Source organism: Bos taurus, chromosome 15 (genome assembly GCF_002263795.3).
Source record: "Bos taurus isolate L1 Dominette 01449 registration number 42190680 breed Hereford chromosome 15, ARS-UCD2.0, whole genome shotgun sequence".
Lineage (NCBI taxonomy): Eukaryota > Metazoa > Chordata > Mammalia > Artiodactyla > Bovidae > Bos > Bos taurus.
In genome coordinates, this window is record NC_037342.1 from 49194933 (window position 1) to 49214051 (window position 19119).

General features: G+C 38.0%; 1 protein-coding gene across 1 annotated transcript; it reads right to left on the minus strand.

Annotated features, from left to right (window-relative positions):
• Nucleotides 1–4235: 4235 nt before the first annotated feature.
• Nucleotides 4236–5159, minus strand: OR52S24B (olfactory receptor family 52 subfamily S member 24B). Its single transcript, NM_001390772.1, has one exon. It carries the CDS (start codon nt 5157–5159, stop codon nt 4236–4238), a length of 924 nt encoding a protein of 307 aa, NP_001377701.1.
• Nucleotides 5160–19119: the final 13960 nt, after the last annotated feature.

Below are 19119 nucleotides of genomic sequence, written 5' to 3' on the forward strand. Positions count from 1 at the left end.
TGGATGGCATCACTGACTCGATGGACGTGAGTCTGAGTGAACTCTGGGAGTTGGTGATGGACAGGGAGGCCTGGCGTGCTGCGATTCATGGGGTCACTGAGTTGGACACGACTGAGCAACGGAACTGAACTGAACTGAAAGTACTCTTGCCTGGAGAGTCCCATGGACAGAGGAGCCTGGTGTGCTGCAGTCCATGGGGTCCCTGAAAGTCAGACAGGACTGAGCGACTTCACTTTCAGTTTTCACTTTCATGCATTGGAGAAGGAAATGGCAACCCACTCCAGTTTTCTTGCCTGGAGAATCCCAGGGATGGGGGAGCCTGGTGGGCTGCGGTCTATGGGGTTGCATAGAGTTGGATATGACTGGAGCGACTTAGCAGCAACAGCAGCATCAAAGTAAAGAAATGCATGCAGTTTTCCATCATACTGAAGTCTATGATCTTCCCTGGTAGTTCAGATGATGAAGAATCCTCCTGCAATGCAGGAGACTTTGGCTCCATCCCTCGGTTGGGAGGATCCCCTGGAGAAGGGAATGTCTACCTGCTCCAGTGTTCTTGCCTGGAGAATTCCATGAACAGAGGTGCCTGGAACGCTACAGTCCATGAAGTCTATGATGGATTCAAATAGATGTTTCCTGTCAGTAATGGAAAACAGGGGTGAAAATCCAGAGAGAATCTTGTCACGTTGTCATCACTCTCCCACTAACTACTTATATGAAACCATGACTTATGGTTTTGCATCCCATTCCACGATGAGGGAAGAGAGGTTTTCCCCACACACCACCAGCTGGGTGTCCTATAAAGTAACTAAATTTGGACACTATCTACCTGGAGATAGTTTCAAATCCCACAAGTCACGGGTTCAGTCCTATAAGACTTACCACCATGCCCCCCTGCAAACCAAGGTATAATCTGGGCTTCTGGCTGATCAGCTGTACATTGGCAGTTCCAATGACCCCCTCCTTGGGATGGATTAATTTTCTAGAGCAGCTCATAGAATTCAGAGAATTATTTTACTTAACTCTGTTACCAGTTTATTATTAAAAGATAATAAGAATGGCTCAAGAACAGTCAGATAGAAGAGAGTCCTAGGACAAGGTATCCAGAAAGGGTAGGGATCTTCCACATCCTTTGCAGGCATGTTCACCAACCCAGAAGCTCTCTGAACCTTTTTTTTTTTTTTAAATGTCTTTATGAGACTTCAGTCTCCCCTCCCTGGAGGTAGCAGGGAGAGGGAGTGAAAGTCACATCTCTTTAATAACATTGTTGGCTTCACTAGCAACTAGCCCCCTCCTTAGGCTGGGTCCAAAAGTCACCTCATTAAGGTAACAAAAGACTCATTCCTTGCTCTCACCTCTCAAGAAATTTTAAGAGATTTGGAACACGTGTACACCCGTGGCAGATTCATGTTGATGTATGGCAAAACCAATACAATTTTGTAAAGTAATTAGCCTCTAATTTAAATAAATTTAATTAAAAAAATAAAAGTGAACAAACTCTTTTGCCAACCCCCAAAATAAATAAATAAATAAATAAAAGCTCTGTGCCAGAAACAGGGGCTAGAAATAAATGCTTGTTTCTTACTATAAAGCACAGCATCACAACTATGTACAAATTGCCTTATCCTCTCGCTCTTGATTATATTTATTCAGTTATAATTGACATATGTTGTGTAATTTCAAGTTGTCCAGCATGTTGATTGCTGCTGCTGCTAAGTCACTTCAGTCGTGTCCAACTTTGTGTGACCCCATAGACAACAGCCCACCAGGCTCCCCCATCCCTGGGATTCTCCAGGCAAGAACACTGGAGTGGGTTGCCATTTCCTTCTCCAATGCATGAGAGTGAAAAATAAAAGTGAAGTTGCTCAGTCGTGTCCGACTCTTAGCGACCCCATGGACTGTAGCCCACCAGGCTCCTCCATCCGTGGGATTTTCCCGGCAAGAGTTCTGGAGTGGGGTGCCATTGTTTATTTATATTGCTTACTCTTTCCCTTTGCATGAATTTCTTTCCCTAAATTTTCAGAAAATATTTTCATTATATTTCAGATTACTTCTCAGAGACAGTGTGATCACTCCATCTAGAGTAGCCTAACTTCTGTTCCCTTGGAATGTCTCATATATTTTTATATCAGATTTTCACAATACAAAAGTATTTGCTCACTGTGTGTATTAAATAGTTCATACAGCTTCCCAAATGTCCCTTCCTCTCTAAACACACGTTATATAAGGAATCTGTATGTTTCATATCAGTCTTGTATGTTTCTGCATCCTAAACACATGAGGTCATATCTGGGCCGTAGTAGATTTTTAGTGTACATTCACTCACTCAATCTTCTTTAATTAGGCAGCTGGCTGAACCACAGTGTGATTAGTAGCCTGGGCTCCTCAGTACTCCAGGATGTGTGCTGGCATCCCTCTAGAAATAATCAAATATATTTTTTCAATATTAATTATAATTCTCACACATAAAAAGCTTTGCCTCTGAGGGTTGATCCATGAGCCAAAGCATTAGTTTCTTCTTAAGAAGACTTGCCTGAACTCAGTACAAACATAACTATGATAATGATTCTAAGAACTCATCAGCTTTTCTAACTGGACTCTTCCTATTTCTTGAATCTCCCTCTTTTCTATTCGCTGGCAAGTTTTTATCATACATCATCAGAATTAATGAAAATAGACCTCAAATGTTCCAATTATTTCCAGTTTACAACATTGGGATTCCAAAGTAAGCACTCTTGCTGGATAATGTTTCTTAAGTCCAGGCTTTAACTTATAGGCATATTCTTAAATGTTAGAATTACTTTCTGAAGTAACTGCTATTGATATCTCCATTTTACCATTCAGAACTGAGAAAGCCAGATAATATAACTTGATGAGAATCAACGTAGCTAGGAAGTAGTTGTTTTTGGATTCAAAACTGAGCAGTATCACTTGAGAGCCAGTTGTCTTAAATGATACATTTTTTGCTTCTCTTAGAATTTAGAATATTCAGGTAATTTTTGTACTAACCAAGATAATATGAAATGGATGACAATAAAATAAGTTTATACAACCAGAAATATGAGCACAGAGTTAACACTTTACTACTGAGGGAAGAGATATGAAATCATAGGGCAGTCAACAGAAAGGGGTCATGTAGACCTGATGTCTGATAACCCACTAGCTCAGAAAGAAGAAAACAAAATTTAAAGAGAATAAGTAACATGATTCTGAAGAACTACTAACAGAGAGGTACTCAGGTTACTGAATAATTTGGTAATATATGCTACTATGGCCTCATGACAAAACTGCTTAGGTCATTATCAGGAATAGTGTATATCTCAAAGAAAAGCATTATACTGTATTAGGTACCCGTAATGATTTGGTATGCCCCAAATGAGTTATATACCTATGATAAATGCATGATATTCCATACAAAAGTTTAGTCTGCAACTAAACTTCGGAAAGAAAGAGGAATGAACAATATCACAGTCAAGAGTAACTAGAAAAATGACTTATAAAGAAATGCCAGAATACAATGTCTCTGTTTTATAATACATATTGTGAGTAAATAGAGTATGCAAGATCACAAAATAATGGTAGAAAGAACTATATATATTTTCAGTGAATCAGTTTAATCAGTTTGAACCAATTGAGGAAACAAAAGGGAAAATGGTAGGACAGTATTGGATTCATGAAGTCTTCTGGAGAAGTTTTTGTTGGACTAGATATTATTTAGAAAACTTATAAGAATTCTAGGTAGATTGAGGAAATAGTAATATGCCACACAAAATTCCAGGAAGTAATCTGGAGAGAATAGTTTCTTCATCTGTCTTCTCAAAAGATATTTAGCTAAAACTATCCCAGTTTCTGAGGTTTTAGATTTAAAGTATTTTCAGTTTTATTGTCTAGGAGAAATAGACAATTAATTAAGCTTAGTGAAAGTCAAAATAATGAATCATACCAGTGTCTCTTGAAGCTCATAATATGGAACAACAGAATAGTATTGTGGAAGCAAACACAATGAAAAAGATCACGGAAAAGTGGAGAAATTGAATTATCAAGCAAATACATTAAGAATAAATCACCTAAGTCAGTCATCTTCTAAGCAAGTTTCCTGAGAATGACATTAAATCAATGCTAATTAATACTTTATATTACAAATAGAATATGTAGAGATTCAGGCTTCTAGAAAGAAGGTTAATATCTTTTTTTTTTCCCATAAGTCATAGAAACTTGTTCCATAAAAGCTGATTGTTTTAGAGTTTGTGAGAAGTGAAAAGTTGGAGAGGACATTCTCTGATCCTTTTGGTTCTTATGCCATAGGTCATTGGGTTCACCATGGGTGGGATGAGGACAAAGATTTTAGCCACAAAGATGTGAATATGAGGAGCCATGTGGTGCCCAAACCTGTGAGTAAGGAAGGATAAAAATACTGGAGTATAGGCTACCAAAATGAGACACACATGGGATCCACAAGTGCCCATGGTCTTGAGCTGAGCAGCCTCAGATGGAAGATGGAAGACAGTGAAAAGGATGACAACATAGGAACAGAGGATTAATATGAGATCTAAACCTCCAGTGAAGAAGGCAGCAGTTAGGCTGTATGTTCTGCAGATCCTGGTCTCTGCACAAGCCAGCTTGATCAGGGGCATAAATTCACAGTAGTTGTGAGGGATGACATTAGCTCTGCAGTAGGAAAGCCACCAAAGCATGAAGGGTTGAGGAGTATAAAGCACAACTCCACAGAAGATAGTAACCAGCCCCAAGTTCTGGATGACTCTGTGTGCCAGGATAATGGAATGTCTCAGAGGATTGCAGATTGCCACATACCTGTCAAAGGCCATGGCCAAGATAAACCCTGAGGCCATGCTGCATAGTGAGTGAATGAGAAATACTTGGACAAGGCAGGCTTCAAAATAGATCTCCCTGTCATGGAACCAAAAAATGCTGAGGATTTTGGGCATAGCAGTAGTGGAAAGGATCAAGTCGGCCACAGAGAGCATACAGAGGAAGAAGTACATGGGCTCATGCAGGTTGGAGTCTGTTCTGATAATAAATAGAATGGAGAAATTTCCAAGGCAGAAGGGCATTGATATCCAAGTATGAATGGCCTCCATCCCTGGAATGCCAAGGAGAAGAAAGGTACTGAGATGAAAACTGGTGTTGTTTGGTAGTGACATGATGAAAAATACGGGTTGTGTTCAGTTGCAGAATATGTGTATATTTTCATATTCATATGACCATCTATTTACTGATGACTTCATTTATTAATATAAATCTTGAGAATGTTTTATACTCTAAAAATAAAATGATAAATAGGACCTAATTCCTAATTTCAGATTAACATTCTAATAGGGGAGAAACTGATATAAACCAATGATTAATTTCCCATGTGATCAATACAGTAAAAGGTTTATGAACAAACCATTTTATGAACAAAAAGGTAGAGACATTTATTCTATTTCTGTGAGTCACAGGATTCACAGATAAGATGTTTAGTCTTGGTTCTGAAGCACTCTGGACCGGTAAGATAAAGAAAAATTGTAACGTAAGTAAATTCACAATCAGATGAATCTAACCTTAACTGTATTAGCCCTCTTGAAAATTAATTTGTTCAAGACTGTTTGTGAAATGGGGCTTCTTTGGTGGCTTAGATGGTAAAGATCCTCTTACAATGCAGGAGACCTGGGTTTGATCCCTGGGTCAGGGAGATCTCCTGCAAAAGGAAATGGCAACCGACTCCGGTATTCTTGCCTGGGAAACCCCATGGCCAGAGGAGCCTGCTGGGCTCTAGTCCATGGGGTCACAAAGAGCTGGACACGACTGAGTGACTAATATTTTCATTTGTGAAATACAGTGTTCCCTCGGTATGCATGGAGGATTGGTGACAGGACCCACCATGGATACTAAAATCCTCAGATGCTCAAATCCCTTAGTCAGTCATCTGTATCCTCAGTTCCACGTCTGTACCTGAAACCAGCCCTGGATCATGTAGTAGTATTACATGTATTTATTTAAAAGAATCAGTGTGCAAGTGGACTTGTGCAGTTTAAACTCATATTCAAGTGTCAATTGTCCTTTGAAATGGCAGTGATATTGCAGAATGAAGAGAACACAAGACTCTGTCCTAAATTTCACTTGACTGTCTACTGTACCACAACAATTAGCATGCTTTGATGAATAATTTTAATTGCACATAGTCTAGACTCTTTTTCCACAGAATGAGAACTATAAAAGTGATAGCAGAAGGTTCTAAATGAGGACACATTCTGCATTTGTCTCCTCAGATTATGTTAAAATTAAGAGCCACCTTCCTCATATGGAAGGTAACTATTTTGAACCAGGTAATAATCATCCTCTTTCAACCAATATCTCATTTCTCCTTCAAACATCACCTCTTTTCTCCATCCTTTCCATCTGATAAGTTTAAACTTCAGAGTTCTGGAGGTATTGTAATTTAGCAATATATAGCTAAATTGTGTCGTGCTGACAAGTACCACTGTTAATTCTGAGGACACCAGCTATGTAAGAGCAACAGTGGCAGCACATTTGCCCATGGAGAGATACAAGTCAAAACGAGGAAAACCAGCTGAAAATACAGGGAGTAGAGCCTGCAAAATAATAAGTGCATATTGTATCACTCATATTCCAAGATGACTAGAGAGATAATTAAGCAGATAAGTACGCTTCTGTTAGGAAATATATAGATGTATAACTTCTCATAACTATGCTGTTTGCCTAATTCAAATGTAGGCCAGGGAGCTAAAAAGGACTAGAAGTCCTAACATCTAGAAGATGGCATGGGGGCAGAAATAAACATATCTCTCAGTTTTGGAGTTGGCAACCACTGAGGAGCTTTCTCATCTGAAATTGAATAAGAGAAAAGACAATAAGGGAAATCTAAAATTACTTGCTAACGAAGCTGTAAATTGTCTTAATACATATGGTTTAAGATTTACTTTGAATAATAGCTTTACTTCAGCAAATAAAAGTTTAGAAAGTAGATATTAGCATGTAAAGGGTAGGCAAAACACATACATTATTGTGCAGTTAAGTTCCCTCTCAGAATAGCTCTTCATTTAAAGAGTAAATCAATTTCAGAGCAACACCCCCTTATGTAATTATAAAATATGAAAACATGCCATCGGCATGGCATAAATTTCAATTCTAAAATTTGTAATAAATTCCTGGACTGCATTGTTTTTGTTATATAAGTGATAAAATCAAATAACAAAACTTTGAATTACGAATTTTAAAATAACACCAGTAATAATTTCAAGTAAACAGGAGAAAATAAATGATGAGAAGAAAGAGAAAAATATAAAAAGTGGGATATAGCAAACAAGTGAGAAAAGGAAAAAAAAAAAAAAAAGTAAGAGCAGGCCCATACATACTTGCTTAGAATTTTTTTTTTTTTTTTTCCTTTGTCACATTGCCACTGTAGGAACTGACTTTTCTTCAGTGGATCACAAAGCTCCTGCTTCCACTTCAGCAATAATAATATATACTTAGACTTCATGTGCAAGTAGCATCCCTGTTGCAGAATCTGAGAAGAAAGTAATACTTACACAATTTCTGTCCTCCCAGGTACCGCTCTCTGCAGCACAGCCTAAATTTCTTCAGTCTTATCTCCCAGATAAATAGATTTGATAACATGGCTTATTCTTGAGTTTGCTGTACATACCAAATGCTGATGTGGGTACTTCGCCCTGGAGTTTGATTGAACAGGTCAAGGAGCAGTTACTGTTATGTCTCCTCTTTTCAGTGGCATTACTTATCCTTAGAGAACCTCAACTGAATGCCATGCCTTTCTTAGAGATATGATCAGATAGGAAGACTAAACTCTTGGAGAAAAGGAAAATCCTAGAGGAGTAAGATCTAGTGGTGAAGGAATATCAGCTTTGATTCAAACCATGAATTGACAGAAATAAGGAGAGAGATGCAATGAAAATATTTTATAACATCTTGTCAATTCAATGAGGATGTTCATTTATAGAAGATACTAATCATCGCTCAATCATCTTCTCACCACCTACTACTCTAAACCATTAATTTTAAATTAATTTTAATATGACTGTCATTGAATTTTAATATCACTCTGTTTTCTGATCCCTTTGGCCTTGATGAAAAACCCAGGGCCTCTTGCTCTACAACTCTAGTAATGAAAAAACATGCTGAGGTGGTTGTATTATCCTTCACCCCATCTGTCCTATATCATCAGAACAGGTCTGTCATAATTCAAATCTACTTCTTCTCAACTAACCTCAATTATATTAATAGTTCTAGGATCACAGGCTCCCAGGAGCCAAGAAAGTGGCCCACATGTGCATGGATTCCCTGTGGAGCCTAAGATATACAAGAGTTGAGCTTCTTGAGGAGGGGATCGGGTTATTCTCACACCACTTTCACAAGAGACAGGAAAATAGGAATAAACAGATAATTTTTTCAGTGGATTATTCTCACTGTATAAGTAATTTCATTAGGGATATATTGACTGGTCACAAATACTTAAAGATATGCTTGTTTCACAAAATTCTTTCAAATTTTTGGCAACATTGGCTTTAGGTAATAATTTATGACTTATCTGAATACATGTAATTCTTAATTTCTTCTGAGAAAATATAATGGAGGAGAGATCTTTCTTTAAAGAAATGTAGAGTTTTCATAATTGTAATTATAATGGTCACAAAATATGTCATTGAATTTTGTTGCATAGTTTACTTAACCATTCTCCAGTTCCTGAATATATGTATTATTTTATTGTTTTACTAACTAAGAAAAATTATCAAGATTAATTCTTCATGTAGTATGATAGAAATAATAAAAAAATCACAAAACCATGTGCATCTACTGCTTTGAACATTGCTGTGCAAAGAAACTATGATCTCTAGCTCCATTATCATACATATGGAAATTTTTCACATTCCTGAATTTATTCATAAAAATAACTATTTTAGTCATCAAATCAACTCTTTTATATGTACTAAGACATAGTAATAGTCTAGAGACTAGGAATGTAATAAAGCAGACAAGGTCCTTCATTTTAGGAATATTTGGTGTAGTGGTTAAAATCAATAATAAACAAATAAGGGAACATAATATTTAAGGAAATAAAAAGTTCTTTTCCAACATGAATTTGCAATATAGAAAGCTTAGAATTTTTATCTTGAGTTTGATAGCAGTTAATTTCTTTAACATTGAACTTTTTAAAAAATCTATTTTCTTTTCTATACCATGTGTCCTATAAATTTGGATTTTTTGTGTTTCCTTAATTCTAGTAATTATTATTCATTTTTAAAGTATTTTCTCCTCTCATTTATTATTTACCTTCTTCTACATTTATTGATATATGTGTTTTTGGCTATTCTAGTTCATTCCTCCAACTATTCAAATTTTTCCATTTTCTGATGATTATTAATTAGTAATATCATAATTATTTTATGATCTGTTACCTGCCAGTTTTTAGGGGTGTGTGTTTGAAAGTAAAATTGTATAATTTTATGTGCAGTTTCATAAATAGTGACTAGATCAGTTCTACTAATTGTCTTTTTTCTTCCCAAATACTCTTTAGAATCCTATCAGAATTAAGTTTCCTATGGCCGCCATAGTAAGTTACCACAGATTTAATGGCTTAAAACAACATAAACTTTTTATTTAATTCTGTATGTTAGAAATTCAACACATGTGTCACTGCACTAAAGGTTTCATTCTTTCCCAGAGGTTTTAGGATAGAATCAATTTTATTGACTTTCCAGCTTTTAGAGAATGCTCCTAATCCTTGGCTCAGAGTCTCCTTGCATCTTCAAGGCTGACAATGGATAATTAAGTTTTTATCACCATGTATCACTAAAACACTGATTTCTCTGCTGCTTCCCACTTCCACTTTTAAGGACCCTTATGATTACATGGGACCTGCCTAGATAAGCTAGAACATTCTCCATATTTTAAGATCAGGTGATCATTAGACATCAATAACTTAAATACCCCTTTACCATGTGAAGTAATATTAAGTTCCTAGGACTTGGATGTGGATATATTCTATTATCCACTATTATAAGCCACTATTCTCCCTGCTAAAGGGGTTGCTTTTATTATTTTTTAAAAGTGTGTTTATGTTTTGTCTCAAGTATAGATTTCAAATATATATGTATCAGTTCAGTTCAGTTCAGCTGCTCAGTCATGTTCGACTCTGCGACCCCATGAATCGCAGCACGCCAGGCCTCCCTGTCCATCACCAACTCCCGGAGTTCACTCAGATTCACGTCCATCCAGTCAGTGATGCCTTCCAGCCATCTCATCCTCTGTTGTCCCCTTCTCCTCCTGCCCCCAATCCCTCCCAGCATCAGAGTCTCTTCCAATGAGTCAACTCTTCGCATGAGATGGCCAAAGTACTGGAGTTTCAGCTTTAGCATCATTCCTTCCAAAGAAATCCCAGGGCTGATCTCCTTCAGAATGGACTGGTTGGATCTCCTTGCAGTCCAAGGGACTCTCAAGAGTCTTCTCCAACACCACAGTTCAAAAGCATCAATTCTTTGGTGCTCAGCTTTCTTCACAGTCCAACTCTCACATCCATACATGACCACAGGAAAAACCATAGCCTTGACTAGACGGACCTTTGTTGGCAAAGTAATGTCTCTGCTTTTGAATATGCTATCTAGGTTGGTCATAACTTTTCTTCCAAGGAGTAAGCGTCTTTTAATTTCATGGCTGCAGTCACCATCTGCAGTGATTATGTATTAATAATTGATGTATATATATAGTATAATATATATAGTATATATAGTATATTATATGTCAGAGAAGGCAATGGTACCCCAGTCCAGTACTCTTTTTTTTTTTTTTTTCCACTCCAGTACTGTTGCCCTGAAAATCCCATGGATGGAAGAGTCTGGTAGGCTGCAGTCCATGGGGTCACTAAGAGTCAGACAGGACTGAGCGACTTCACTTTTATTTTTTCATTTTCATGCTTTGGAGAAGGAAATGGCAACCCACTTCAGTGTTCTTTCCTGGAGAATCCCAGGGGCAGGAGAGCCTGGTGGGCTGATGTCTATGGGGTCACACAGAGTCGGACATGACTGAAGTGACTCAGCAGTATATTATATGTAATATATAATGTTACTTGTATATTATATAAATATGTATATTATATATATATATGTAAGTAATTATACAATATATTGTATAATTGTAACTAGTTATGGGCTTCCCAGGTGGTGCTAGTGGTAAAGAACTTGCCTGCCAAAGTAGGAGACTTAGGAGATCTGGATTCGATCCCTGAGTCGGGACAATGCCCTGGAGGAGGGCATGGCAACCCCCTCCAGTATTCTTGCCTGGCGAATCCCATGGACAGAGGAGCCTGGTGGACTATAGTCCATATATGTATTGATTAATAATTATAGTATATAGAGAACCCAGGGACGGGGGAACCTGGTGGGCTGCTGTCTATGGGGTCGCACAGAGTCGGACAAGACTGAAGTGACTTAGCAGCAGTCCGACTCTGTGCGACCCCATAGACAGCAGCCCACTAACCCCCTCTGTCCCTGGGATTCTCCAGGCAAGAACACTGGAGTGGGTTGCCATTTCCTTCTCCAATGCATGAGAGTGAAAAATGAAAGTGAAGTTGTTCAGTCGTGTCCGACTCTTAGCGACCCCGTGGACTGTAACCCGCCAGGCTCCTCCATCCATGGGATTCTCCAGGCAAGAACACTGGAGTGGGTTGCCATTTCCTTCTCCAATGCATGAAAGTGAAAAGTGTAAGTGAAGACGCTCAGTCGTGTTTGAATCTGTGACCCCATGGACTGCAGCCTACCAGGTTCCTCCGTCAATGGGATTTTCCAGGCGAGAGTACTGGAGTGGGTTGCTATTGCCTTCTCCAACAGCTAATTATATATATATATATATATAATTATAACTAATTAATTTATGTATATTTGTTTTGTTTCAAAAAGATTCAAATATATGTTTATTTTAGTATCCATTCGACAGAAAATTAATAGTAAACATATATTTATACCACTAAAATGTTTAAGAAGTTAAGAGTTAAGTAATGATACCTAATGCATATAAAAAAGAACATTTTGTCTTCAATTATAATTATCTTTCTTCAATTATACAATTTTCATTTTAAATTTAAGCAATATTCCAGTTTCCCCCTGAATATTTAAATCTTACTTTCTATTTTCTTGAATATGTTTTTTCACAGTTATTTTAAAGCCTATCTAAAAATTATATTTTTGAATCCTCTATGTTTATTCTAGTATTATTATTTTTTAATATTAGTCTTATGTTACACATCTGTGTTTCCTTTTCTGCTTGGTTATGCTACAGCCAAATATTTTCTGTAAAATTAAACTAGAAATAATTTAAGCTTAGGATAATGACATGCAATATTACACAAGTTTACAGGATTTGTATGCACTTCTGGCAGATGGTTTTTGGCACTAATAATCTCATATCTCTTTAATAAAATCAGATTTTGAGGTTACTGATACCTATTTTAGTCCCTCTAAGAACATATCTATTTGTGATTCACCCGTCCATCTAGGGAAGACCCCAAATAGGCCGAGTGTTAGAAGCTGCCCAGCTGTAATATCTATTTTAGTTCTGTAGTCCCTTTATTTTATTGTGTAGCCTTACTATTCTTAGTTATTTTATTCCACTAAGGAGTTTTTAGCTGGAACCCTTCAACCTGCCATTGTGTATCTAAATTCAGCAGCCATCAGAGGTAGAGTCAGAGTTTCCTTGCATTTGTCCATTTGTGCCTCCCTTAGGCTTTCTCTGTTCCTGTGGAAATTCCCGCTGTCTCATCCTGAACAACATCCATCCCTTAGGCTCACAGGCCCTTACTCTTTAATGTACCATTAGTGGCTCTGATTCCCTCAGGCTTTCAGGGACCCCATATAACCAGGAAAAATGAAAAGCTTCTTTCATCACAGATGTATAAGCTGGAAACGTTCTATACCCCTTAGAAAATACTATCTTCAACTTGAGCACTTTAAATATGGGCAAAAAACCAAAGCAGTGAAAGTTGTTTAAATGAAGAATAAACAGAAGTGGCCAACAGACAGGAGTAAGTCTGTTATGGGGCAGAAGGGCAAAGGTGGAAGGCAAAACAGCTATCACTTTGCTGATGGAAAGAAGCGGATAACTGTGGCTCAGGGAAAGAGGTTGGTAATGGGTAGTTGGAGACAGGGAATTTGAGTGAGGTGAAAAAGTAATGAATTTTGTAGGAAAAAAATTGTTTAACGTGATGCAGTAATGTGAGATGAAATGTGTTTGGGTATTTTAGATAAGCAGAAGAGCGCATTTGAACACAGTTCTGAGAAAGGGCTTTGGGTTATTTTATACAAAAAGAAAGAAGGAAAGCATGTAATTTGAAAATGAGATTGGAAATGAGGTCATAACTAGTAAACAGTGTAAGAGGCAATCTAGGGGATTTGAGCATGAGAGCACATAATGAGCTGAAAGGAGAACCTGGCCAAAATCACATGTATAATCCACCTCCCTTTTTCTATACACAAGGAAGAAGGATCTTATAAATAATGACAATAGATTCCCTTTTCTTCAGAGATAAGTACACAGCAATTAACACATTTTAAATACAGAAATGAACTGACTTGCCTGTGTCTTTAAGAATTATGGCTCTAAGGAAAATTGATTTGAGGGAATGACATAAGAATGAAAGAAATGAGATTAGCTAAGTGACCATAGAAGAGGAATGCTAAGGTAAGCAACAGAAGTGAATAGGTTAAAGTACTCTGGACCTTGAAATGAGAGGAGAGAGGACATGAATTTTAATAACCAAGGACAAAGCCTAGTTTTTACATTTGATCAATTGTGTAGCATGAGTTACATTTACTACGATGGAAATATTAAGGCTATTGCCAAGAGTTCCTTCTTAGCCATGTGATCTTTCCTGTGTCTTTCAGACATAAAACAGAGACATCTGATAGACTATTTGATATCACTCTGGAGATCAGTAGAGAGTTAAGGATAGAGATGTGTGGTGAAGTTACCAGTGGGTAGTTTTTAAAAGCAATTACTGAATAAAATATTTTAGGAAAAAGTGTAGCTATATATTAGAAATAAAAACAGAAGAAACACCTGGGGTACTTTTAGTATTTAGAAATCTGGCACTGGAGTAGGAACCAATGAAGTTTTAAAGAAATAAAATAGATCAATTAGTAGGGTTCAGTTCAGTTCAGGTCAGTTCAGTCGTTTCAGTCATGTCCGACTCAGTGACCCCATGAATCGCCACACACCAGGCCTCCCTGTCCATCACCAACTCCCAGAGTTCACTCAGACTAACATCCATCCAGTCAGTGATGCCCATTCAGCCATCTCATCCTCTGTCGTCCCCTTCTCCTCCTGCCCCCAATCCCTCCCAGCATCAGAGTCTTTTCCAAGAGTAAACTCTTCACATGAGGTGGCCAAAGTACTGGAGTTTCAGCTTTACCATCATTCCTTCCAAAGAACACCCAGGACTTTTTGTAGGGTAAGAGGAAATAAAGCAAGCATGTTTTCAAAAATAATATAGATTTAAAATATTTTCAGAGGAGAACATGGTCAACAGTTTCGCATACTGCTGAGAGTTATAATGAGAACAGGAACATTTTTTGGATTTGGTGACTAGGGATTGTTGATTAATTTGACTAGAACTGTTGCATTTGGAGAGGATTTTGGGCAGGATGCTAGAGTAATGAGAGTGTATATTTTGTAGACCACAACTTCATAAGGTAGCATTCTTGTTGCAGTTCAGTTCAGTACATTTCAGTCACTCATTCGTGTCTGACTCTTGCGACCCCATGGACTGCAGCACGCCAGGCTTCCCTGTCCAATAACAACTCCCAGAGCTTGCTCAAACTCATGTCCATTGAGTTGAAGATGCCATCCAACCATCTCATCCTCTGCTGTCAACTTCTCCTGCCACCTTCAGGCTTTCCCAGCACAGCGTCTGATCCAGTGAGTCTGTTCTTTACATCAGGTGGCCAAAGTATTGGGGTTTCAACTTTGGCTTCAGTCCATCCAATGAATATTCATGACTGTTTGCTTTAGGATAGACTGGTTAAACCTCCTTGCAGTTCAAAGGACTCTCAAGAGTCTTCTCCAATACCACAGTTCAAAAGCATCAATTCTTTGGCACTCAGCATTCTTTATAGTCCAACTCTCACAGCCATACATGACTACTGGAAAAACCATAGCTTTGACTAGACAGACATTTTTGTTGGCAAATTAATGCCTCTGTTTTTAAGTATGCAATCTAGGTTGGTCATAGTTTTTCTTCCAAGGAGCAAGTGTCTTTTAATTTCATGGCTGCAGTCACCATCTACAGTGATTTTGGAGCCCCCAGAAAAAAAGTCTGATACTGTTTCCACTGTTTCCCCATCTATTTGCCATGAAGTGATGGGACTGGATGCCATGATCTTAGTTTTCTGAATTTTGAGTTTTAAGCCAACTTTTCAGTCTTCTCTTTCACTTTCTTTCTTTTCTTTTTTTTTTTTTTTTTACAAGAGATAAGAGGTTCTTAAACAGTGGAGTGGCATAATCAGATAAATGTTGAGAAAATTAACTCTGCCAGCTTTGAGAATAAGCCAAATCCTGGAGAAGGTGGCTGGTTGAGAAGCATCAATAATAGGGGGATTTCATGATCCCTAAGAGTCTCCTACTCTCTGGCTTTTGTCTTAACATTTCACTATTAGAATTTTAAGTTTACAACTTAGTGCCTGTTAAAATAAAAAGTATAATTTTGGGGAAAAATGATATGGTGGATAATTAATTGAGCTGGGCTTCAGGATAGACTTTAATAAAGGATTCAGTTTTCAAATTCTTCACTTTTAGTCATGTCTCTAATCATACAAGAGAGCAAGGATCTAGTGACGACCCCGGGCAGGGGGAGGCAAGGGAAGGCGGGGGGAGGGGGCAGGTTTCTTGAGACCAAGCAGATGGAGAGAGTCTCTCTTGCTCCCAAATCAAGGGAACACTGGAAATTGCATTCATTTTCTCTCTCTGCAAAATGAATCACAGCAAACAATGGCTTACAACAATATACATCTGTTATCTCACGGTTTACAGGAATTAGGAGTCTGGGCAGAGCTTAGCTGGATCCTCTGCACAGGGCCTCACCAGGCTACAATCCAGGTGTTGGCCAGAGCTGTGATCTTATCTGAGGCTCAAGGTGCAGTTGCAGTGCTCATGGTGACTGACTTCTCTAAAGCCAGTAGTGGACAGAAAAGATGCTCCTTCTATATACAAAAATAAACTCAAAATGGATTAAAGATCTCAACGTAAGACCAGAAACTATAAAACTCCTAGAGGAGAACATAGGCAAAACACTCTCTGACATACATCACAGCAGGATCCTCTATGACCCACCTCCCAGAATATTGGAAATAAAAGCAAAAATAAACAAATGGGACCTAATTAAACTTAAAAGCTTCTCCACATCAAAGGAAACTATTAGCAAGGTGAAAAGACAGCCTTCAGAATGGGAGAAAATAATAGCAAATGAAGCAACCAACAAACAACTAATCTCAAAAATATACAAGCAACTCCTACAGCTCAACTCCAGAAAAATAAATGACCCAATCAAAAAATGGGCCAAAGATCTAAATAGACATTTCTCCAAAGAAGACATACAGATGGCTAACAAACACATGAAAAGATGCTCAACATCACTCATTATCAGAGAAATGCAAATCAAAACCACTATGAGATATCATTTCACACCAGTCAGAATGGCTGCGACCCAAAAGTCTACAAATAATAAATGCTGGAGAGGGTGTGGAGAAAAGGGAACCCTCTTACACTGTTGGTAGGAATGCAAACTAGTACAGCCACTATGGAGAACAGTGTGGAGATTTCTTAAAAAAATGGAAATAGAACTGCCTTATGATCCAGCAATCCCACTGCTGGGCATACACACTGAGGAAACCAGAAGGGAAAGAAACACGTGTACCTCAATGTTCATCGCAGCACTGTTTATAATAGCCAGGACATGGAAGCAACCTAGATGTCCATCAGCAGATGAATGGATAAGAAAGCAGTGGTACATATACACAATGGAGTATTACTCAGCCATTAAAAAGAATACATTTGAATCAGTTCTAATGAGGTGGATGAAACTGGAGCCTATTATACAGAGTGAAGTAAGCCAGAAGGAAAAACACCAATACAGTATACTAACGTATATATATGGAATTTAGAAAGATGGTAACGATAACCCTGTGTACGAGACAGTAAAAAAGACACTGATGTGTAGAACAGGCTTATGGACTCTGTGGGAGAGGGAGAGGGTGGGAAGATTTGGGAGAATGGCATTGAAACATGTGAAATGTCATGTATGAAACGAAAAAAAAAAAAAAAAAAGGCAAAAAAAACAAACAAAAAAACAGTTTCCAAACTGCTGAACCTTTTTCTCTATTCCCATCTTGATCTCTACAGTCTACTTTTGGGAGAGCATTTCCCCCTTTTTTCTCTGCACCTGTCTATGTTGGCTGGTGCTTTGTGTATTCTGTTTCACTTTCATCAAGAGGCTCTTTAGTTCTTAAATTTATGCCATAGGGATGGTGTCATCTTCCTATCTGAGGTTATTGATATTTCTCCTGGCAATCTTGATTCCAGCTTGTGCTTCACCCAGCCTGGCATTTCGCATGATGTACTCTTAATATAAGTTAAATAAGAAGGGTGACAGTATCCAGCCTTGACATATTCCTTTCCCGATTTGGAACGAGTCTGTTGTTCCATGTTCAGTTCTAACTGTTGCTTCTTGACCTACACACAGATTTCTCAGGATGCAAGTAAGGTGGTCTGGTATTCCTATCTCTTTAAGAATTTTCCACAGTTTGTTGTGGTACACACAGTCAAAGGCTTTGGCATAGTCAACAAAGCAGAAGTAGATGTTTTTCTGGAACTTTCTTGCTTTCTTGATGATCCAACGAATGTTGGCAATTTGATCTCTGGTTCCTCTGCCTTTTATAACCAGCTTGAACATCTGGAAGTTCATGGTTCAAATACTGTTGAAGCCTGGCTTGGAGAATTTTGAGCATTATTTTGCTAGCGTGTGAGATGAATGCAATTGTGCGGTAATTTGAGCATTCTTTGGCATTGACTTTCTTTGGGATTGGAATGAAAACTGACCTTTTCCAGTCCTGTGGCCACTGCTGAGTTTTCCAAATTTGCTGGCATATTGAGTGCGGCACTTTCAAAGCATCATCTTTCAGGACTTGAAATAGCTCAACTGGAATTCCATCACCTCCACTAGCTTTGTTTGTAGTGATGCTTCCTAAGGCCCACCTGACTTCACATTCTAGGATGTCTGGCTTTAGGTGAGTGATCACACCATTGTGGTTATCTGGGTCATGAGGATCTTTTTTGTATAGTTCTTCTGTGTATTCTTGCCACCTCTTCTTAATATCTTCTGCTTCTGTTAGGTCCATACCCTTTCTGTCCTTTATTTTGTCCATCTTTGCGTGAAATATTCTCTTGGTATCTCTCATTTTCTTGAAGAGATCTCTAGTCTTTCCCATTCTATTGTTTTCCTCTATTTCTTTGCACTGATCATTGAGGAAGGCTTTTTTTATCCCTCCTTGCTATTCTTTGGAACTTTGCATTCAGATGCTTATGTCTTTCCTTTTCTCCTTTGCCTTTAGCATATCTTCTTTTCTCAGCTATTGTAAGGCCTCCTCAGACAACCATTTAGCCTTTTTGCATTTATTTTTCTTGGGGATGGTCTTGATTACTGCCTCCATGTACAAGTGTCACGAACCTCCATCATAGTTCTTCAGATCTAATCCTTTGAATCTCTTTCTCACTTCCACTGTATAACTGTAGGATATTTTATTTAGATCATACCTGAATGATCTAGTGGTTTTCCCTACTTTCTTCAATTTAAGTCTGAATTTGGCAATAAGGAGTTCATGATCTGAGCCACAGTCAGCTCCCAGTCTTGTGCTGACTATAGAGCTTCTCCATCTTTGGCTGCAAAGAATGTAATCAATCTGATTTCTGTTTTGCCATTCTCTGTCCAGTAAAAGTTCTTTGTTTTAAGGCTTTTCTCTCTCAGTTTTCTTCTAAGCCACTGTTTTGTTAAAACTCTAAAGGAAAGTGAGAAGACTGCACATTTTCAAGTAAAACTTGGAAGCA